Source organism: Panicum hallii, chromosome 5, assembly GCF_002211085.1.
Source record: "Panicum hallii strain FIL2 chromosome 5, PHallii_v3.1, whole genome shotgun sequence".
NCBI lineage: Eukaryota > Viridiplantae > Streptophyta > Magnoliopsida > Poales > Poaceae > Panicum > Panicum hallii.
In genome coordinates, this window is record NC_038046.1 from 53,659,220 (window position 1) to 53,682,053 (window position 22,834).

Sequence of the window (22,834 nt, forward strand, 5' to 3'; positions counted from 1 at the left end):
TGGCTTAACTATGAATTATGTGAGAGAATGCTCTTCTGTGTGCACACTGGATCATTGGCTTTACAATCAGATAACTGAGTTAAAGAGATGGCTGTTGTTAACTACCTAGTTACTTGTATTTTTGAATTTAATAAAAGGCAAACCGTTATTTTTTGTTGTTGTTGAGGGAGGCAAATATCTCATTTTGCAGGATATAAAAATAACAGCAAGCAGTTGTATGTATGAATAGGGACATCCATGTCTTACTGATACTAATGCCACAGTTCAATTAACCATCCCAATGACATGTTGATAATTGTTAATAGCAGCATGGGTTTGCATAAAACGACTAAACCTAAACAGCCCTTGTTAAAGTGAAGTTATGTATTGATGCAGCCCACTTATCCCCCATTTAGTGTCACACAAATTGTCCTCTCTCTTTCTTTTTTCTATTTTGGTGCAGTCATTTTCTCTGGGAGATCATGAGCAAATAACTGAATTCGAATTTTCCCTTGTCATTGTGTAAACAGAGCAGCAGGCAATGGAGAATGTGGAGAGAGATGTAAAGAAACAGGACCCCTCTCAGCTTTGAAGCAATATATGACATGATGGGTGCATGCCTTGAGCCTATTCTTGTTGTGTTTATTTTTATTTGTTGGCTTCTGACAGACATGCCTAGTTGTTTGGAATGTTGAAGGCAGCAGCATCATATTGCTGCAATGTGATGTAAATGCATTAGCTTTATTATAGGGGCAGATGCTATCTCAGTGTTGATTCGCGTATGGTAGTTGTGAAAATAAGTAGCCAGTGCACTCCCAGTTTCTGCATGATCCTAAATGGAGCTGGATTAATCTGACTGCATCTCGATTTTAATCATGGTTGATGCCTGGATGTCAAACAATGCTGTTGTTGCTGGAATTAAAACTAGGTCAGAGGAAGGGTAAGGGATGAAGAGAGCACGGGTTGACAGGAATGACTTGTGGGGGTCTTGTGTTGGGTGGGTCCACATGCATATAAGAGCTCATTTGTGATAAAAAGATACTAGGTGTAATCATAAATGACTTGAATTAATAAATCACCAAGTACTTTGGGTGTTTCATCATCTCTATATTATTTTTCCCTGTGTTATCGTTCATATAAACAGATTGAAGCTAACTATTATCAGGACGCGTCCAGTGTCCCTGGCTAGAAGCTTCATTTTTTTTAAAGTTTGAATTAGATCATGGTCAAACATTTGTTTTAATGGATAACTTGACGGAGCCAATCTCGATTCAGAGGAGAGAATTGACGGCCTCTGTGTCACGTGGATCAGAAGCCCACTGGGCCTGAAGGCCTTGAGATTTCATTTGGGCCATATGTTTCGCAGAAAGGCCGCACCTTTGTGTTTGAGATCACGTAAAAAGAAAAGGAAAGCAAACAAAACGGGAGTCACGAACTAGGGGTGTTTTCGTAATTCCCAAGGTGCACATCTGGCCTCGGTGGATCCGCCCGGCGGCGGAGAGAGCCAGGAGCCCAGGAGCAAATAATATTCGTCTCTGGTCCTCAACGTACTCTGTATTTGCGAAAAGATACAAACACCTCAGTCTCTCGTCAAATTCATATAATTTAGTTGACAACCAAATACAAAGAGTATTACAACCTGAGCTCATACAAGTGGTGTAAGATCGTATATCCGTCATAATAGAGTACTTTCTAGCTGAAAATTCTGAACAGATCTTTTTGATCCAAAACGTGGGTAGAATGACCATTTTACAGTACAAATCGGGTCAAGGGGCTTTTTCACAAAAAAACTTAGATCAAAGGATGCAAAAGGATCTCAAGATAAAATTTCATTCAACCTACTCCTTTCTCTCGTCTGCCACCAACCCACTTCCCCTCGAGGGCTTCATATTCCTCGCCGTCGCTTCCTAAACTCCAAACAAGCAGCGATCGCACGCACCAAAAACATATGGCGATGGCGACGGTGAAGCTGAGCTCCCCGGCCGCAGGCTTGCTCGCTGGCGGCCGCACCCGCCGATCCGCGCCCGCGCGCCGCGCCACGGTGATCCGCGCCACCTCCGGCTCCTACTCCGACGAGCTCGTCTCCACCGCGGTGAGGGTCCCCACCAAACCCTATATCCCCTTCCCAAATTGTTGTACCTCTGCGACGTCAGTAGGGGCGGATTAACTGCGGGAGGATCTGGGTTTTGGGGTGTTGCACGTGTCGTAGGCGGGCGATCTGTGATGTGGTGATGGTTCGTTGTTGGTATCTGGTGATCTGTGAATAGTGATGGCCTGATGGGGACTGTTCGGCAGGACTAGGTTGGTGGGGCACTGCGGGGAGGGCCGAAATTATTTCCTGGTTTACTCGATTTTAATCAATTTTAGGTTGAAATATTTTCGTGGTAGCTATTTGTCGCGATTCTCTTTGACAAAGTGGTATGCATGTTTCTAGGGCGACGTGTACTTCAGTCAACATGTTTTGCTTGAATGCAAGCTGCCTCACTCATCTCATTTTTTTCCGTGCAATTAAAATTGACTGACTTAGAAGTGTTTTATGAAATTGGGATGTTGTAGTTGAATTGTTTTATTTAAAAGTGTCAAGCTGTGTTGCAGAAAGTCTTGCTGCCTGTGCTTGTATCAGCTCAAATATCCCATAGAAATATGCTTAGTTGAATAGTTGAATTGAATTGACATGGTTTACTTTACTGTTCCTGGTTTCTCCTAGACTCCTAATTGGTTATCATGTGAATAGTGTGCTTACTGATGGCTGTTAGTTTTGATTAACTGATTAGCCCCATCAATGCACCCACTCTCTGTTATTGTTCATTGTGTGATCCACTTATGGTTAATATGATTTAGGACTATCTTGATTGTCTGCCTTTGGATAGGCACTTAAAAGATAAAGTGCATTTGAAGTCTATCGATAACTTTCCTATTAGCATAGAATTCATGGGAATGTTGATCTAAAGACACTCTAGGGTCACCAAGTTGGTTCAAGGAATTGAAGGCACTGCAAGCTTTTGACCTTTTGTTCCATTTTTTCTACGTTAGTGTAACAATCGTACATCTATTTGTTGAGAATTAAAATGCTGATGTGGGATTCTGTGCATCTGATTAATATTTCAATGCAAGGATCTTCAATATACAAAATTTACATGAATTGCGAAAGTAGGATTTTGTTAGTTTTAATCTGATTCTTCAATTGAGTTGAGCACAATGTGTTTTCTTTTACACTTTGTCCTCTGTACTGTGGATACATTAGGGGTTATGTGATATCAGCTGTAGTACTTCTTTTTATCAGTGTCTGTCGATATGTTGATTAGAGCAAGCATGTCAACCATACTTTGAGATATGTGTTTCAGCTAGTCGAATCGATACTCATGACTGTTTCTTTGGATGAAGTTGGGTATGGCAATCTGTTTTTTCTAAGTTCTATAAGCCATTTCCAATCTCCCACTATTGCTCATTTGTTTTAACCATGATGCTAATTTAATATTTTCCCCACTATTTGCCACTATTGGTTTTCTTGAATGCTAATCTAATGTTTATAACTTTCCTCTGTGCAGAAATCTGTTGCTTCCCCTGGGCGTGGTATTCTGGCAATTGATGAGTCAAATGCAACATGCGGAAAGAGATTATCATCCATTGGTTTGGATAACACAGAAGCTAACCGCCAGGCTTACAGGCAGCTTTTACTGACAACTGCTGGCCTTGGTGAATATATTTCTGGTGCTATTCTTTTTGAGGAGACTCTTTATCAATCAACTACAGATGGCAAGAAGTTTGTTGACTGCTTGAAGGATCAGAATATCATGCCTGGCATCAAGGTTGACAAGGTATGTATGCCGTGATCTGATGATCATCATGTTAGTCCGCAAAATGCTACTAGCATTATGATTCCCATTACTTGATTGCTTTGATTTGATTAATCAGGGTTTGGTTCCATTGCCTGGATCCAACAATGAATCATGGTGCCAAGGTCTTGATGGTTTGGCTTCAAGGTGTGCTGAGTACTACAAGCAGGGGGCACGCTTCGCAAAGTGGTTCGTTCATACTCTCACTATGCATGCACAACTAATCTTATTGGTGTTTCATTTCTAAAGTTGCTAACTTGCTATGGCATATTGATCTTCTCCAGGAGGACTGTTGTTAGCATCCCTTGTGGTCCATCTGCATTAGCAGTCAAGGAAGCAGCATGGGGACTTGCTCGATATGCTGCTATTGCTCAGGTAACGAAATAAACTTGCAACTGTGGAAACATCTTGTGGTAAAATCTTGTTTGATGGCTTATGGAGCTTTTGTGAACAACCTTATCTGTATTCATTTGAGCACTTGTGCTGATACTCATTAGTCATGCACTCATGCTGCTGTTAAGATATGGTGCTTGAATACGGGTCAAGCTTTATTTAGACAGAAGGATGTATGAAACAGCTTTTATTTTTTGTTGAACCTGGCATGTTTCTAAACATCTAATGGTTTAGACACACTTTACAAGTTAACATGCAATTAGAGCTGACACTATACAAATATTCTTTGAGTGAAGCAAAAAGAAAGAATACATCGTAATAGTTACTACAGACTTTTACAGCTTGACGTGGCTATATGCTCGACTACTTTGCATCGCTCAGAAATAATTTGTCATCTTTGCTTATCATGTTTCAACATGAATAATCTGCAGGACAATGGGTTAGTGCCTATTGTGGAGCCAGAGATCCTTCTTGATGGAGACCATGGGATTGAAAGAACTCTTGAGGTGGCAGAGAAAGTGTGGTCTGAGGTATTCTTCTACCTGGCCCAAAACAACGTTCTGTTTGAGGGTATCCTGCTGAAGCCGAGCATGGTCACCCCTGGAGCTGAGCACAAGGAGAAGGCTTCTCCAGAAGCTATTGCGAAGCACACACTAACAATGCTTAGGAGGAGAGTGCCACCTGCTGTTCCTGGAATCATGGTATCGTCTTGACTCTTAGAGTAACAAATACCCCATACAGAATCAGATCAAGAGGTATAACTCTGGTTTCTTCTGCAGTTCCTTTCTGGTGGACAGTCTGAGGTGGAGGCGACTCTGAACCTGAACGCAATGAACCAGTCTCCAAACCCGTGGCATGTGTCTTTCTCCTATGCCCGGGCTCTCCAGAACTCGGTGCTGAAGACATGGCAGGGGCGCCCTGAGAACGTGGAGGCGGCGCAGAAGGCCCTGCTGGTGCGCGCAAAGGCCAACTCGCTGGCGCAGCTTGGTCGCTACACTGGTGAGGGCGAGAGCGATGAGGCCAAGAAAGGCATGTTCCAGAAGGGCTACACCTACTAATGTGGCGCGAAGTTTTCCATGATATACATATATCATTCTGGTGTCACGATTTTTTTTTTGTTGGAACACTCGAGTGAATAATCACCAACTTGTTGTCTTGTTGGTGCCAGGGACTTCTAGCACCATTAGCATTTGGAGAAACCTTAGAGCTTCTGAAGTATTATCTTGAGAACGAACTCTTACTGTATGCGTACTCTGATAAAGTTGATGTATTCCAGTTTGGTTAATTTCAGTCCTACATGGATGCCAGGTGCGCTGAGCTGGTTGCATTATGTTTTCATTTCTTTTCTGAGCTGAACGTCAGCCGTCAGGCTCATGTGAGTTGCATCACGATATGGCCCAAGTTGGCTGGGCCGAACAGTCCGGAGCCCGTGGACAGTCCTAAAACGGATAAGAAAGGAGCCCGTGGGGAAAGGCCCGCAGAAATTTCGTGCAGCTTCTTCGGGCCCACGTTGTTAACCAATCCCTGCTCGCTCGCCAAGTCACCCTCTCGGGCCCGCACGTATCTACCGACGTTCGAGCTGCGGCCACGTCGTCCTCGCCTCACACCCGCGCGCGTGCCCGGGCCCGCCTTGCAGACGAGTTGCTGTGTACGTGACTCGAGCTCGCAAACCCCACATGTCAGCGACTTACCCCTCCCACTGCATAGGACTGCTCTCCTCCTCCTTTCCTCACCGCCATCCCATCCCTCCCCCTCCTTCCCCTGCAGCCGCCGCACCACTCACCCACCACCCGCGTAATCGCCGCCGCCGTATCCTCGCCGGCTTCAGCGTTTTCTTCTTGCGCAGAGCCCGAGACCGCCACAGTATAGTGGTGAGGATCCCTCCATCGGGCCGGGCGCCCCCGCCGCGCGCAGAGCAGCGGAAGCGGAGGGGGATTGCATGAGACATGTGAGCCGGCTGTCGCGGCGACGGCGCTGGTGGTGATGCTCCTGACCTCCGTCCTGCGGGGTCGCGTCCGCCACCTCCGCCGGCCCCGCCCCCTGACCATGCCCACCCCCCTCTTCCTCTCCAGAAACCCTAATCCTAGCCCCAGCGCGACTAACCCCCACCTCCCATCGGACCCCAGGTCCGCCGCCATGAGCACCAGCGGAGTCTACGTGCCGCCGATGCGGCGGCTCCGCTCGGTTATCGCTTCCACCAACGGGAGCCTCGCGCCACCTCCGTCCGCCGCGGCGCAGGCCCAGCAAGCGGCGCGGACGCCGGAGTGGCCGATGGACGAGCGTTCGCTCAGCCCCCCGTCGCCGCCTCAGCCGCGGCAGCGCGATATACCTCCCCTGCCGCGGCCACCCCAGCCAGAGCATTTCCGGCAGCAGAGCGCTGGGTATGCCCGCTACGCTTACGATGATTTCTCTGAGGATGACTCGGATCGGGAGATGGACCGTACATCAGTCTCAAGCAAGGTGAATGCCTTGTTCCTCCCAGCTGTTAATTGCTTCACAATTTGAAATGATCAGTTGAAAATCAGTTATGCTAGACTGGACTCTGAACCCAAAGTCTTCCCCAGAATTGGGTCTGTGGGTATTAATTGTAGTTGCTTGTTGATGTATCTATCATATAGTTTTCCTTTTATTGTGTTTACATTTTAGTCTTTTAGCATGATTGCCTTGCGTTTGCATCTATGCTGATCAAGTGTTTTCCATGCTTTGCATATGGTCCTTTGTACAGTAATATAGGGAAGAGATCTCTATAGGGAAACTATGGATGGCCATATCCATATAACAATACATCCAATTATCCATGTATAGAGAAATATCGTGCACCTAATGGTTATAGTTCTGAAATAAAATCTGTGAAAACCTTAAATAGCTAGAAACTAGAACTCTATAAAATAAAATCTGTGAAACCACAAATTTCTAGAAACTTGGACATGCTACATGATGCTGGTACCACTGTAGTGAGCAAATCGTCATGCTTGCTTAAAATATGTAGTCAAGGAAAACAAGATCTCATGTCAAGTATGCTTCCTAAAATGAAGGAGAAATTCGGCTCAATACAACTTCCTTTTGCTTTGATTCTGTATCCTATTACTTTCTTTACAGTTGTATTGATATAAAAATTTCCAGGGTGGATCCACTTTAGATAATGTTGATGAATGGAAATGGAAACTGCACATGCTTCTCCGTAATGATGATGAACAAGAGATTATATCAAGGGAAAGAAAGGATAGGCGAGATTTTGAACAACTTGCCCAACTTGCTGACCGAATGGGTTTGCACAGGTACTTCATTGCCCCTTTCAGATTCTGGTACTGCATAGTATTTTCACTGTAATCTGACAATAGCTACATGATGGCAGCCGTCAGTATTCTAGAGTTGTTGTGTTCAGTAAGGTTCCATTGCCTAATTATAGATCGGATCTTGATGACAAAAGACCTCAAAGAGAGGTATGCCATTTCTCAAGCAGCTTAAAGGGTTAAGTGTGTATGCTTATTGATGTTAACTAATGTATTTTCGTTGTAGGTATCTATACCTTCTGGTTTGCAAAGAGAAGTTGATGCTTTGCTTGCAGACTACCTTGCACGAAAGAGAACAAACAGTGGGAACTTCCCTAGTGCAGCCTTCTCAAGGTCAAGCAGCACAGACAGTTTTGCAACTGATGAAGGCTTCTTTGATCAGCAAGATAATCAAACTTCCACTAGTGCTGTCATGGAGAGAATCCAAAGAAGGAAAAGCCTACAATTGCGGAACCAGCAGGCTGCTTGGCAGGTTTGTTTATAAGATTGACTTCTTGCTATCATTTGTTCTTAAACCTTCACATGTGAGGCTTGGAATTCTGTCATAATGTTTACACTATTCTGAGAACATGTGTTATGGACCTCTCTTTTTATAGTCAAACATGTGTTATGAACCTTGATCTAGATGGCCTTGAAACCAAGCTGTGACCTCACCGGTAGACGGCAGCCGCATCACAAGGGCAGGGGAAGGAGAAGGGGATTGGGAATAGATTGATATTCTTCTTGCCTGATTCCAAACATTTTGCATAGAGGTAGAGCCCACCGTAACCCTAATAACCTAAACTTATCCACAAACCCTGGACCGGTGGGGCTACAGTGCTTGGCCCAAAGGGCCCATCTGGCTGCCCATCGCAGCATGCACTTTTGAAGTGATACTTCACTATTAGTCCAAAGTTTCTAAAAGAGTGGATTTAAAAATTTTGTCAGAAAAATCATGTATGTAACACGCATAGTTTAGTAAACCTACAAAATTCTGGTTTGAGATGTCAAGAGGCTAGTTAGACAAGCAATCCTCTGACATTGTTCATCATGTGCTAACACACCACTTATGTTTTTATATTATCAATATCAAAGTTGAATTTGAAATTGAACTTTATGTGTCCTACATATGTTTTTCTATGTATGTTAATTATATTTTTGCTAATGGGGCCCCCATGGGCACTAACCTATTCTCCTTTCTAAAATTTATGTCAGTTCAGACAATTCTCAATATCCTTGCCAATTACTGTCCTCAAGTGGACTGGTTGCATTTATGTTTGTATGTACTGCTAACTTAGCGCTTATCTCCTCTGTTTCTAATATGTTGTCATTTACCTCTTATGATCTTTAAGATGAAATTCCACCACTATTTTCATGCCACCTAGACAACATTGTTTACACTAATAATCTAAAGTATGAATCAGAGTAGTACTATATTCTTACCGTACCAAGGTTTTATGTTCATATTGCAAGTGTGCATGTTAGTCACAGTTTCAGAGTGTTATTTTACGTATGTGTTTATTAATTTCTTCTGTCTTTGATATGTAAAGATCAGTTTTTTTTTGGGTTTGTTTCTGAGGGTATTGTGATCTTGTTTTTTTTTTGGTTGTTAGGTTTGATTTAGCACTGTTGATTTGGTGTTATTCTTTCTGCTGACATTTGCCCTTCAAAGGATACAATAAATGTCTTAGATTCATGCTCCCTTGTTGACTTGACTTCTTCCCTTTTCAGGAATCGAATGACGGTCAAAGCATGATTGAGTTTCGTCGCAGTCTTCCTGCTTATAAAGAAAAGCAAACTTTATTGGAAGCAATATCACAGAATCAGGTCCTGTTCTTGTTCTAGATACACATAGTATAAAACACTTACAAACAATTGTTATATAGAAGAGTTGCAGCTAATATATAAGTAATAAGATATAAAATGAGAGATGAACATAGCCCATGATAGACAGGAAGTGGTAAAACCATACCATACATATTGCGAAATAAGCATTAAGCTAAGGTAGTGATTGGTAGCCTGCTTTAGGGTCTAGCCAGGCTTCCATAGTGCAGGATTGCTTTGATTGGATCCCTGTATAGCGTCTTTAGTCAGGCTTATGCAATGCAAACGTTACTGTACGGGCTGCATAGCTGGAACACATTTCATTCTCGTCTCCAGCTTATGCAGGCAGCACTAGCAATTGGTGGCTCACTTGAACAAATCTGCTCACTGCCACGGCTGACCCTCTCCATCACCGACCCTTGCCCAGCGCCTCCGCCGACGCGCGGAGCAAGTCCTCCAACTGCCGCAGCAGCCCCGTTGTGGGTGCCTCCGCCGGCTGCCGACCTGACCCCACTTGATCTCTATTGATCCTTGTCGGAGCTCGATTCAGTCGTGCTCGAGATCGATTGGTCCATGCTCAACCTCGATTGAGCATCGCTGGAGGTCAATTGGTCCATGCTCGACCTCGATTGAGCCTCGCTGGAGGTCGATTGGTCCATGTTCGACATGGATTTAGCCTCGCCGGAGCTCGATAATTCGGCGGCAGCAGCTGCGCTGGCGCAGCTTGATCCGAAGTAAGCTGTGCGGCAGTGCTGCATGGAGTCAGCACAAATTGCTTTGTCTACAAGCGTGACCTCGGGCTGCTGGAGCGGGAGATGGCGGCGCTGCGTGCGGAGCTGGACGCGGCCTGACAAAGTGCGGTGATGGCCGCGGAAGCCATCGAGCGGCTGTTCGTGCAGCTCGCCGAGACCGAGGTGGAGGCCGTCGTGATTGCAAGCGCGGGCTGTGTCGTGGATCTCACCAGGAGCTTGCCGCCGCATGCATCGTGTGCAAATATCTCACCAGGGAAATTGAACAGGATTGGATTTTACTATTTCGATACGAGTAATCACTACTCAGCATCTATAATAGGCAGAGCTACCTGCTCACCAAGGGTTGGTTCTGACAAGAGCTCAGCACTGAAGGTGTTTGATGTAATGGATGGGAGGATGTAGCACTCAACATGATCATATATGGCATGATAAACTCACCGCAGATAAGAGGAGGTGACTATATACAATGCAAGCCTACCAACCAAACATGTATTTCACAAGCCTGGCTAAACGTAGTACAGCAACCAAACACGAGGATCCAGTACTACTATAGCCAGGCTAAGGCTGGCCATGGCTAACTCCTAGCCAGGCTTGGAATAAGCCAAGCAACCAATCACTACCTAAATGATCTAGCAAAACAGTTGAACAAATTTACTGCTTGAAGGCAAATGAGCTTTCATTTTTTTAGTTTACAAAACCTTAGAAGCTTGGATATCTGTTGAAGTAATGGATCTGATACCTTTTTTTTATTTATGCTCTTATTTTCCCGATTTTGTCCATTCTACCTTTGCTTTCCATTCTAAGTTTTAATATGTCATCCTTCCATTAATAGCAGAAAGACAGTAAATCAACTTACTCGTGTTTTTATTTGCTGCTATTAAATAGCATTTCTGGCAAAACCTCTTGATTCACTCTGTGTTAGTGATTAACATGTCTTATTTGATTGAACAGGTTGTTGTAGTTTCAGGTGAGACTGGCTGCGGTAAGACTACACAACTACCGCAGTACATTTTAGAATCTGAAATCGATGCTGCTCGTGGTGCTACGTGCAGTATTATTTGCACTCAACCAAGAAGAATATCAGCGATTGCTGTGTCTGAAAGAGTTGCTGCTGAAAGGGGAGAGAAAATTGGTGAATCGGTGAGCTACTTGTATCTGCATAATGATAACATTTTCTTTTAATGTTTGAAGTATTATTTTGTGGTGTTCATTGGGGAATTCAGTATTCTAGTCTGAGGATGCTATCCAAGATTCCAAAAGGCCTAGATTGTTTTTGCTGTCCGTCAGTGAGTGTCTGGCCAGTAGTCAAATTCTCCAGGGGATTCTATTGTATATTTTTCTCCCTTAAAATCAGCTCAGAATCACTTACCTTCTACTTGCGTGATATGCTGAGATGTACTAAGCCTAACACTTATTGCAAAATTTGATGAATTTTCGTCGGGTTTTGTATATCATGATAATGGATCCTTAATTTTAGGTTGGCTACAAAGTTCGACTGGAAGGCATGAGAGGAAGGGATACACGCCTTCTTTTCTGCACCACTGGTGTCCTGTTGCGGAGATTGCTGGTGGACAGAAACTTGAAAGGTGTTACCCATGTTATTGTTGATGAAATCCATGAGAGGGGCATGAACGAAGGTCTGCATAGCCATAATAATTAATAATTTTCAACCAATACTAAAACAGTGTTGAAAGGGACTTAAATTTATATTTTTATGCTAATGTTTTTTTGTCTTTGTTTTTTTTTTGTCTTTGTGCTAGATTTTCTTCTTATTGTCTTAAAGGACCTTCTTCCACGCCGTCCTGAGCTAAGGCTTATATTGATGAGTGCAACCCTTAATGCTGAGCTCTTCTCCTCATACTTTGGTGGAGCACCCATGATACATATACCTGTATGATATTTTTGCATTCACTCTTGTATGTCATTTTCAGTCTATAGGCATTTGTTTCAGTGCCATCTTTTTATTTGTTTTGGTCTTTAGATTTTTAGAATCGTGAACATAAGTTGCATGGCATATAAAGTCTCACTGTACCCGCCACTTTGGCCTTTTTACCATCTTGAAAAAAAAAGATAGCACCTCATGTTCTCAGTTTGGTATCAGTTCCATCTTGCATCCTCTTTGGCGTCTTGCTCTAACTTTGTTGGAATACTGATCAAAGTAGTATGCCATATATACTGTAGTAACTGGATGTAGCTATTTTATTTTTGTGGTCTGTTAAACGTTATTGGGACTTAAAGCCATGTGTCACATGCCAATCTGGAATAATTACTATATGGTTATGGTATAAGTGCTGTGCAAATTTTGTAATTTTTCCAATTATTTTACACTCATATTTTGCCCTCATTTACATCTAACACTTTCGGACATGGAATCTTTATATCATTTTCCTTGCTAAATGAAATTTGTTTTTGTGTTTTTTGCTTTGTCAATGCTCCTTGTGTAAGTTCTGTTAGATATCTTTCCTCATTGTTGCATTTATATCTCAACCTAGGGTTTTACATATCCTGTTCGGAATCATTTTCTGGAAGATATCCTTGAATTTACTGGACATCGATTGACTCCGTACAATCAAATTGATGACTATGGTCAAGAAAAAAGTTGGAAGATGCAAAAACAAGCTCTACGAAAGAGGAAGAGCCAAATCGCTTCTGCTGTGGAAGTATGGAAGTTTGTTTTTTCTTGACCATTTATTTTCTGCTCAAAGCTTTTTGTTTATTAAGTTTGTTTTTGAACAGGATGCAGTTGAAGCTGCTGATTTGAGGAACTATAGTCCGCGAACTCGTGATTCTCTATCATGTTGGAATCCTGATTCGATTGGTTTTAATTTAATAGAAAATGTTTTATGCCATATTTGTCAAAAGGAACGACCTGGTGCTGTTCTTGTATTTATGACTGGGTGGGATGACATTAATGCACTAAAAGAGCAGCTGCAAGCAAATCCATTACTTGGAGATCCAAGCAAAGTTTTGCTGCTCGCTTGTCATGGCTCTATGGCCAGTTCAGAGCAGGTATTACAAGAACTACTACAACTATCTGTATTACATTACTGGGGCTACTTTTGAACTTTTGCAACAAAAAATGTTCAGTTCTTTGTTTCAAGCAATAGAATATTAATCTAATTGTGGCGGTAACCCTTGTTTGATTGCCCAAGTTGTTACTACTTACTATGTAATAGTATATACTCTCTCTGTTACACAATATAAGACTGTTTACTCAAGAGGTTTTTTTTCTTCATAATGAGTCAATTGAACAAAACAAGGGTATGGAAGGATTAGATCGTTGTCCAATGCCATTTGATAGGGGTATGTAATCATTTGGCATCAATTTTTTCTTGGCTTAAGTCTACTTGGTCTCAAGACTCTCAACGAGTGAAACAGAGGGAGTATTGGTTAATCACCACTCACCAATCACATTTTGTTGAGAATATTTGGAATGTGAATAATGCTGGTTGTACGAGTGAAACTCTGTAGATTTATGCTGTGAGTTAATATTGGACATATTTAAGGTATTAAGATCTTGATTTTCATTGCCTGTTCTGCATTGATGCAGCTGGAAGTTCTCTGACCTGATAACTTATGTTAATGTGTTCGATTCTTGAAGTCCATATTTTTTTCTCCTGTCATCCTGAATAGTTATCAGAGTGTTCCTTTGCACAATAGACATTTCTTTTGTCATGTTATGACATAATGCCGTGGTCAAGGATGGAAGAGTGCATCTTTTTTTTGTCTGTTGTTTAACGAATATGGGTTAATCTGTTGATTATTTTGTCCACCTTTTATGCAGAAATTAATATTTGATAAGCCTGAGCCTGGAGTAAGGAAAATAGTTCTTGCCACCAATTTGGCTGAAACTAGTATTACTATCAACGATGTTGTTTTTGTTGTTGACTGTGGCAAAGCAAAAGAGACATCTTACGATGCACTGAATAATACTCCCTGTTTGCTTCCGACATGGATCTCCAAGGCTTCTGCCAGACAAGTAATATTATATTTCTTATTTTAATATTACTAACCATTTTATTTTTGCCGCTGCTTACTTTGGTTAAATACTGATGTGGTGATAGATTGCCAATAGAGCACTTGCCATGGCTATTAGACTTACTTGACATTTTCATCGCCCAACTCATTTCTATCACATAATTTACCTCTTTTTGTTTTGTTAACTAAATGACTATAATTTAGAGACGGGGACGAGCTGGCCGAGTCCAACCGGGGGAGTGCTACCATCTTTATCCACGATGTGTATATGACTCATTTGCTGACTACCAGTTACCAGAACTTCTACGAACCCCTCTCCAGTCCCTCTGTTTGCAAATAAAAAGCTTGAGGCTGGGAAGTATATCAGAATTTTTATCCAGAGCTTTGCAGTCACCAGAATCTCTATCAGTAAGTTTATTCTGCTATTTGTTACCATGTCTCCAAATATATTTCATAATTTAATTTGATTATTTTTCCAGGTTCAAAATGCCATTGAATATCTTAAAGTCATTGGAGCATTTGATCAGAATGAAGAGTTGACGGTTCTTGGTACTAGATCCACCGTTTTGTTTAATTTTTACATTATAATGGCTTTACTCTGCATCTCTGTAGCTTGTGTGCTGACTACACTTACTGTTTGACATGTTTGTCATTCTCAGGAAAACACCTGTCTATGCTTCCAGTTGAACCTAAGCTAGGCAAGATGCTTATTTTTGGGGCTATTTTTAATTGTCTGGACCCAATATTAACCATAGTTTCTGGACTTAGTGTTAGAGACCCTTTCTTGACTCCCTTCGACAAGAAAGATGTGAGTATGCCTTCTTCATACTCCAATTTTTGTCTGCCTTTTCTTTGGCGCACTCGAATACTATTTTCTTCATTTTCACCCTTTTTATTTGCTAGTGTAAATGATGCCACCTTTGTCCATGCAGCTTGCAGAGTCAGCTAAATTACAGTTTTCATGCCGGGACTACAGTGACCATCTTGCACTTGTTCGTGCATATGAAGGATGGAGGGAGGCTGAACGAGATCGTGCTGGCTATGACTACTGCTGGAAAAATTTTCTTTCCGTGCAAACCTTGAAAGCAATAGATTCCCTTCGGCGGCAGTTTCTCTTTCTTCTGAAGGATACTGGTTTGGTTGATGAAAACTTAACTTTGTGCAATAAATGGAGCCGTGATGAAAATCTAGTTCGAGCGGTAATTTGTGCAGGGCTATATCCTGGTATTTCTTCTGTTGTGGTGAGTTGCTTTTAACTTCTGATCTAACATTACTTGCACTTGTTCACACTTATTATGTTTCAAAAGTTTATGGTTCCATGCCTTCTATGGAGGATAAGTGGAGAACTATAACTACTGTTGATGGTCTGATGGTAGTTATATTATGAAATGTGAATTCTTCATCTGTGATTTTTATTTACCTTTTGGTAATTTCAGAACAAGGAGAAATCAATTTCCCTCAAGACAATGGAGGACGGACAGGTTATGCTTTATTCGGTAAGTCTTTGCATTCTATCTAGCATAAGTTCTAGTTTTATCGATAGCTTGACAAAGTTTCACCTAGCTTCTCTTTGTTGTTTCCAGAGTTCGGTCAATGGTAAAGAAGCAAAGATTCCATTCCCCTGGCTAGTTTTCAATGAGAAGGTGAAGGTGAATTCTGTTTTTCTCCGGGATTCAACTGCTATATCTGATTCTATACTCTTGCTATTCGGGGGCAATATAAAACAAGGTGGCTTGGTATGTTCCTTTGCACTGCCAGTATTGGAAAAGTTATCTTTCGGACTAGCAAATGTATCGTTGGATAATTTTTGCTGTATGATGCAGGATGGACACTTAAAAATGCTTGGTGGTTATCTGGAATTCTTCATGAGTCGTGATCTTGCATCCACTTACTTGAGTCTAAAGAATGAGCTCGAGAATTTAATCCATTGCAAGGTATCTGTGAGTTGTAATGTCTTGTTCTATACTGGTTCATCATGATCTTATATTTTGTTATTTCTTGAAGTTACTACCTGACATTTTGAAACTGTGCTCCCTCCGTCTATCCGCGTATTGTGAGGAAGTTTACAAAATATATTTTGTCTGTTGGTTTCTCTTACATGATAGTCAATTGCTACAAAATCAACATTATCTTAAAGTCTATTTGAATTTGAATCTTTTGATGCTGCTTTTGCACGCAAGATATGCACTAGTTTGGTGAATTGTTGGGCAAAGTTTGCAAGTTTTGACTTATTCAGAACAAAACACACCTGGATAGAGGGAGTAATAAATAGGCAGCACCAGGTCCAACTCAACAGTCGACACCTATGACATTTATTTATGTAATAAATTAATAATGCAATACGGTACACACTGCGCTTGCACAAAGTTAATTGATACACACTATCTTTCCCCTCCCATGTAACTACCTGGTACCTGGATGCTCACTTTGCAGCGGTAGCCATATGGGCTTATCTCAGTTCCATAGCTTTAACATTGTGTGATCATTTTATTGAATTCATTTAGAAATGAATCATTTATTGAATTCAGTTAGGAACCAATCATTTCTGACCTGATCAGATGGAAAATGTCATTATTTTTTGGATCTCCTTTATTGTGCTAATTACAGTTTTCTCTAAACAGCTCCAAAACCCAAGGATGGATATCCAAACGAGTGAAGAGTTGCTATCAGCCATCCGTTTGCTGGTCACTGAGGACCCATGCAGCGGCCGGTTTGTTTACGGCCGACAGGAGCAAAGATCCAAGAAAGCAAAGACGATGCTCTCATCATCCTCCATGAACGGCGGTGGTGGTAACGGCGGCGACAACGCCAAGAACCAGCTCCAGACCCTCCTGACCCGGGCCGGGAACGACAACCCGTCCTACAAGACAAAGCAGATCAAGAACAGCCTCTTCAGGTCCACTGTCGAGTTCAACGGCATGCAGTTCGTCGGGCAGCCGTGTGCGAACAAGAAGCTCGCCGAGAAGGATGCCGCGGCAGAGGCACTGAACTGGCTCACAGGGAATGGTGGAGGTGCAGCCACTGACTCTAGGGATGCAGGGAATGCGGATCCGATGTCCGTGCTGATGAAACCACCGCGCAGGAGGCGGCATAACCATCGGAGGAGAAGCTGATTAGAAGGTCATGTTCTTCTTCTATTTATGTAGCAATCAAGCAGCGTAGCTCAGGATAGGAGCTAGCGAGAAAAACTATTATAGAGTGGACATGAAACGTGGCAATATTTTTGACGGGGAGTGCGTGGGAATTTAGAGCACAGTACTCCAGACTGGGCAGCGAGTTGTGCGATGACGTAGCAGAGGAGAACAACAGACAGGACGCTGGCTGTAACAATGGAAGGCTGATGATCCATTTTTCGTTGGAGCTACTTGATTTAGGGCCTGTTTGGTTTGTGTTAACCATGGCAAGCCCGAAACTAATGCATCTTCATTGGTCGCAGAAAATGAGTCCGCACTGCAAAACCGGGATTGTTGAAGAGCATATTAGTCGAGTTTAATCTGTTGAAGACCATGCGTACAATGGATAATGCCTGCTCGGAATGCCGAACCGGCACTCGGTTGTCATGTGGTCTTTCAGAGCTAGTCAGGCAGCGGTAGGATTAAGCAATAGAGTGAGATCTGGTGAGGACACTCGAGCGAAACAGGTGGGCTGGCCGGCCCAGGAACATGCATCTTGCATGTTTACTATTTATGCAGGGCATGCCGAGCAGAGTCAGAGACCACCACCAGTCCACGACACCGCCACTGCTGGCACGCTACCGCAGCAGCAATGGCGGTGGAGCCTTGGGAGTGACGGCGGCTGACGAGCGGTGACGAACGTGCAAGGGGATGAATGAATATCCTACCAATAGCAAAAAAGAAAAAAAAAAGGAACCGTACTGGCTGCCTCGGAACCCTACAGCCTGCAGGGAGAGATGGATCTGCAAGCCGTCAAGCCCATAGTTTTCGTTATCTGGGCGGGGGAAGATCGTGGCCGAGATCCCGCGCAACATTATCATAGTCGCCCCCGCATGTGCCGCTGCTCCAGCAGTCCAGTCCGCGTCCGGCCGCCTCCGTCGACCACGCTGGTTGGAGCTCGAGAACCAGCCGAGGGAGGGAGCGAGCGACGGCCGGCCACCCGGGTCGACAAGGCTCGTATAGTTTTTAACTGGTGGGCGGACCGTGGCAGATGCCTCCCTTGATCCCGCCTCGTGTCTCCACCTCCCTTGGCGCGGTCCATCGTATGCATCGGCACGGATCTCGTGCGTGATCCGCGACACGATGGCTCCCGCCCTCAGACTCGAAGTGTAGTATGGGAGTTGTTGATTTTTATGATAAAAAAAAAGAGTAGTCTGAGAGTTGACTATACTGAACAGATTAACGTAGAGGGCTGGGTTCAGTTTACTTTGCCTGTCTGACTTGATGAGCCCCCGTTTGCTACGGTGGTGCCACCACCATTCGCTGAACCCTGAACGGCAACTTGAACATTGCGCCACCCGTCATCAGTTTGAACACCCTCCGCGCGCGCGCGCGCGCGCGCAAGGCGGGGCCGTCGGATTTGGCGGCAAATTAAGCGCCACTGTGCAGGGACAGCAGCGCTGACCGCGAGGCTGGGCGCCATCATCATCGGCAGGCAGGCACGCCTGCAGCAGCCGCCCGGCGGCCAGGGCTCGATCGACGCGCAGCGTGCGGAGCCATGCGCCATGCGCGCTAGCTCTCGCTCGCCGGGGTGGTATCTACTGGCTGCCGGAGCCTGGAGGAGAGCGATCGACGGGCTGACGAGCACACGATGCAGCTTTCATTTGCCGACTCGCTGACCCACCGAGCAGCGCACGTACGTAGCTACTAATCTGATACAGTGAACTGCTTCCATTTCATTTGTTGAAGCTAATTAGTCCGGCTGGCAGCATCTTAATTAGGGCCAGGCAAGGACCCTCGCTCTCATGTGATACAGTGAACTGCTTCCATTTCATTTGCTGAAACTAATTAACCCGGGATGGCCGGCGCGGCGCCTTAATTACCGGCAGCACGTGCGGCGGCTGCAGCCCCTGCCAAGCTGTCATGCATGCCATGCCGGCCATGCCCAATCGACAATATTTACCACCATTTTGCAAGCTGATGGAGCACACTACTAAGGGTGTGTTCGTTTTCTAGGGTCTAAAGTTTAGAGGGGTCACATCAAAGAGAATCTTGTCATTTAGAAGTATTAAATAAAGTCTAATTATAAAACTAATTGCAGAAGTCCAGTGCTAGTTCGCGAGACGAATCTAATGAGGTATATTAGTCCATGATTAGCGGATGATTACTGTAGCATCACTGTGGCAAATTATGGATTAATTAGGCTCATTAAATTTGTCTCGCGAATTAGCACCCATCTGTGCAAAAAGTTTTATAATTAGACTTTATTTAATACTTCTAAATGACAAGATTCTCTTTGATGTGATGGGTCTAAAATTTAGAGGGCAAGAAACGAACACGCCCTAAAACAAATTTAAACCGCACGATCATTAGCCGTGGTTGCAGACATCACACAGCCTGAATTCCGGTAGGAAGGTAAGCTAGTCCCATAGGATGTCTGATTAATTACTCTGCCTCTTGACTCTTCCGGAGCCGTCCCTGCGGTGCACGTGAGCACCCGTCATCCACAGGAGCAATGCGCAAGCCCATGTCTAGATGAATTCCTCCCCTTTGATGAGAAATTTAGGTCCGCTAGAGTCAAGTGCAGTGGAACACCAAACCACTTGGACTATTAACATATCGTCTTGCGTACAAAGTGTTTTATATGTAGTATAAATTATAAATGCGGTATATATCCTTAGTTTAGTCCCAGCGCAGAGTTTCATAGCATAGTTACCAACACTGAGAACTAGATAACTGTGCCGTTTTATGGGGATGAAATTTCTTTCTCATTCTATAAAACTCATTTCTTCTCTCTCCTCGGCGTATCAGCAAAAATGATGATGTAGCATAGAATTTAATGCTACGAAACTCTCCGTAAAACTTCCATTAGGACTGATCTTATGCACCACGGTTACACATTATCAGTGTATATTAAATTCTAGCTACTCCGTCGCGAATAATTGTTAGTTGATTTGTTTTTTTATGGAGCTATACTTATTTTTATTTAGCTTACTCAAATTTAGCATACATGTATAAATTAAATATCTACAACAGCAAACTAGTTCCATATTATAATACACCACGAAACATGTATCGACAGTACATACTACTGTAGATGTGAATATACTTTTCTATAAATTAAATTTGTTAAAAAATAGATAAATTTAACTTATGACAAAACTAAAACGAACTGTAGTCTAACATGAAGTAAAAGTTGATTAGACTATAACCTAACACTGACAGATTTATGATCGTGGGAAGTAATATATTCGCCTGACAACGGAGCGGACTGTGGAGGCAAACAAGCACAGCAACATGCATGCAAGTACGCGCGCAGCGTGCCTGGAGGACAGCTGGTTGGTTGTCAAACACGTATGCACTTTGCGTGCATCTTCACACATGGATCACGTGCGTGCGTGCGCGCGTCACACGCGTCCCTCCGCTGGTCGTCCGTTCCCGGCGGGGGGCAGTCGTCGTTCATGCACCCCATCCATACGACCAAAAGTAAAATAAACGATCATCTCAAGGGGAAAAAAAAGTAAACTAGACGATGATGGCACATGTAAACCGTCCATCAAAAAGGGCTTTTCTCTGCTAGTATAAGATCTCACGCAAAATTTGCAACCTAGCTCAGATTCAGAATGCATGGCCGGCCGGCGTACATCCTCACTGACAGCATTACAGGGAACTGTGACACAGCAGCAGCTGATGAGAGCAAAGCCATCGGTGCGACTACGACATGTGAACCGCGACAACAAAGCCTGTAGCCCAGCAGCAGTTGGCTTGACTGGATGTGTCGTTGCGTAGTGCGGCAGCTCGTGCTCCGTCCAGCCTGTGCCTGTCGACCGGCCACTGCGGCCGCCGCTTCCATCCTCCGTGGCTTCTGGCTGCATCGCCAGCTGATCCTGCTTCGCCGGCTCGCCGCCAACAGCTGCTAGTGCTAGCTCATCCGGTCATCCCATCCGCCCGTCCTGAACCCACCTAGCATCGGCCTCGCTCATCAGATGCCAGCCCCCGTGATGCGCCGTTCCCTAGCTAGCTAATTGCCTAATTCTTCCGCCGTCTGTAATGTTCCCCGGACAGCGGCTTCCAAGCTATCCTGTTGGTGGTTGCAGCGCCCTGGCCAGTTAAGCCCATCTTCCTAGCTAATCGATCTCCCGGTTAGACAACCTTAGCTTGGATCTGCCCTTCCGATCTGCTCCAGCAATCCCTGCACATGTATGTACGCATGTATCCCACTTGCCGCCTCTGCTGACCACTAGAAGATAAGAGGCCTTTCATTCAGACTTTCAGAGGCATCAAACCCTTGGACAAAGGCATATGCGTGCATGCATATTTGATTTTAGTAAACAGTTACAAAGATACATTGACTGATTCTGCAGTGCTAATATAAATCTGCTGTTCCCTGTATTAGTTTTCTTTTAGAGAAGGAAACAGCGGCTCCTCCTGTTTCCAACAGGAATGTCCAGGACAGGACATGTCTTCTCCTGTGGAGAGAGCCACTGGCCGGCTACTCCTGTTTTACCACAAAGATTCAGACAGGTGGTAAGTTCGATCTACCACCAGCAGTGACAAGTTCCTTTTTATCTTTTTTTTTCATTCCAATTCGACAGTGGATGACTACTTGCTACTATGTTCTTGTCAGGCTAGCTCCAATGTTGGCCTAGCTACTATGTGCTCATTATTGCAAGTTGCCTGCAGGCTATAGGATCGCCAACGACGACAGTAACCTGACTGGTGCTAGAGCACTGGTTATCACCAGGAATGTGTCCGGAAACCACCTATGTGTGCCGGCCGCATATGCAATAACACTGCAACAGTGCACATGATTCAGAACCAGCTCATCGATCACACTTGCAAAAGGCAGCCAGCATAGATTCTGTTAGCCATCTAGTAAATCTTTGCAATTGTATACGCATAACTAGTGAGGATCGGAGAGGTAGCTAGCCTTCGGGTGACATGAGACGGGTCTCTGTCTTTGCATTTTATTTCTCGGGAACGCCTTTTGGTGCTTGTGAAGTATCCACATGATCTTTGAGGTGAGCACAGAGCCCCCTGTGGCTATGGCACTTGGCGTAGAGACGCGTTCCATTGCATCTGTAACCTTAGCCTGCCTCTAAGTCTGCACAAAACTCTAACAACACATTTTGCATCGCTGTACATTATTCTCCTGAACCTGATACATCATACATCAGGGCATAGCAGCATCTTGACATTTCTCACAACTCAGAAGTGTCCTTTCAATTTGCCCTGTGAACCTTTCGTGCATCTGAAACAGTCCCAGTAAGGCTACGAGAGTTGAAGTTATAACATGGAATTTTCCTGCTGTTCTACTTCACTTTCCAGACATTTTTGCCGTCCTACGGTAGTAGGGTGCTGTTGACCGGGCACCGGCTAGAGCGATAGGCAAATGGTGGTGGCAACGTCGGTGATCCGATCCCTTCATAATAATAGGACCAACAGTGAAGAGCAAGTGAAAAAAATCTTACCTTTTTTATTCTTATAACCATTGATACACATAGTAACAATTAGACACTATTATTTTTTCTCTCTAGCAAATTAAATGATTCCTGTGGCCTTAATATGATAAAAAAATCAGTTTCTTTCTATTTTGTAATATTTTGCTGGTTCTTTTCCTTTTAATTTCCAGGATTTATTTAACAGCGCACGAGGACACAATCATGATTTATCGCATATTAAGGCGG

General features: G+C 43.8%; 2 protein-coding genes across 2 annotated transcripts; both read left to right on the forward strand.

Annotated features, from left to right (window-relative positions):
• Positions 1 to 1,835: 1,835 nt before the first annotated feature.
• Positions 1,836 to 5,515, forward strand: LOC112895089 (fructose-bisphosphate aldolase 3, chloroplastic). Its single transcript, XM_025962968.1, has 6 exons — positions 1,836 to 2,071; positions 3,528 to 3,797; positions 3,895 to 4,004; positions 4,100 to 4,190; positions 4,640 to 4,909; positions 4,988 to 5,515. The coding sequence occupies exons 1-6, from the start codon at positions 1,928 to 1,930 to the stop codon at positions 5,264 to 5,266; spliced, it is 1,164 nt and encodes a 387-aa protein (XP_025818753.1). The 5' UTR covers positions 1,836 to 1,927; the 3' UTR covers positions 5,267 to 5,515.
• Positions 5,516 to 5,929: 414 nt separating this feature from the next.
• On the forward strand, positions 5,930 to 17,474 carry LOC112892948 (DExH-box ATP-dependent RNA helicase DExH3-like). The gene is made up of 19 exons (XM_025960061.1): positions 5,930 to 6,668; positions 7,332 to 7,486; positions 7,564 to 7,651; positions 7,728 to 7,973; positions 9,212 to 9,307; positions 11,008 to 11,196; positions 11,534 to 11,693; positions 11,817 to 11,947; positions 12,549 to 12,716; positions 12,793 to 13,065; positions 13,841 to 14,035; positions 14,239 to 14,442; positions 14,514 to 14,583; positions 14,694 to 14,842; positions 14,967 to 15,275; positions 15,471 to 15,530; positions 15,618 to 15,770; positions 15,858 to 15,968; positions 16,656 to 17,474. The coding sequence occupies exons 1-19, from the start codon at positions 6,192 to 6,194 to the stop codon at positions 17,145 to 17,147; spliced, it is 3,726 nt and encodes a 1,241-aa protein (XP_025815846.1). The 5' UTR covers positions 5,930 to 6,191; the 3' UTR covers positions 17,148 to 17,474.
• Positions 17,475 to 22,834: the final 5,360 nt, after the last annotated feature.

What these genes read in the sequence shown, in the direction of transcription:
- LOC112895089 (XM_025962968.1), top strand. Translation starts at nt 1,928, where the DNA reads ATGGCGATGGCGACGGTGAAGCTGAGCTCCCCGGCCGCAGGCTTGCTC. An exon ending in CTGGCATCAAGGTTGACAAG is followed by an intron (nt 3,798 to 3,894) that starts GTATGTATGCCG and finishes TTGATTAATCAG; the next exon opens with GGTTTGGTTCCATTGCCTGG. An exon ending in CTGCTGTTCCTGGAATCATG is followed by an intron (nt 4,910 to 4,987) that starts GTATCGTCTTGA and finishes TTTCTTCTGCAG; the next exon opens with TTCCTTTCTGGTGGACAGTC.
- LOC112892948 (XM_025960061.1), top strand. Translation starts at nt 6,192, where the DNA reads ATGCTCCTGACCTCCGTCCTGCGGGGTCGCGTCCGCCACCTCCGCCGG. An exon ending in TGAAGAGTTGACGGTTCTTG is followed by an intron (nt 14,584 to 14,693) that starts GTACTAGATCCA and finishes TGTCATTCTCAG; the next exon opens with GAAAACACCTGTCTATGCTT. An exon ending in AGAATTTAATCCATTGCAAG is followed by an intron (nt 15,969 to 16,655) that starts GTATCTGTGAGT and finishes TTCTCTAAACAG; the next exon opens with CTCCAAAACCCAAGGATGGA.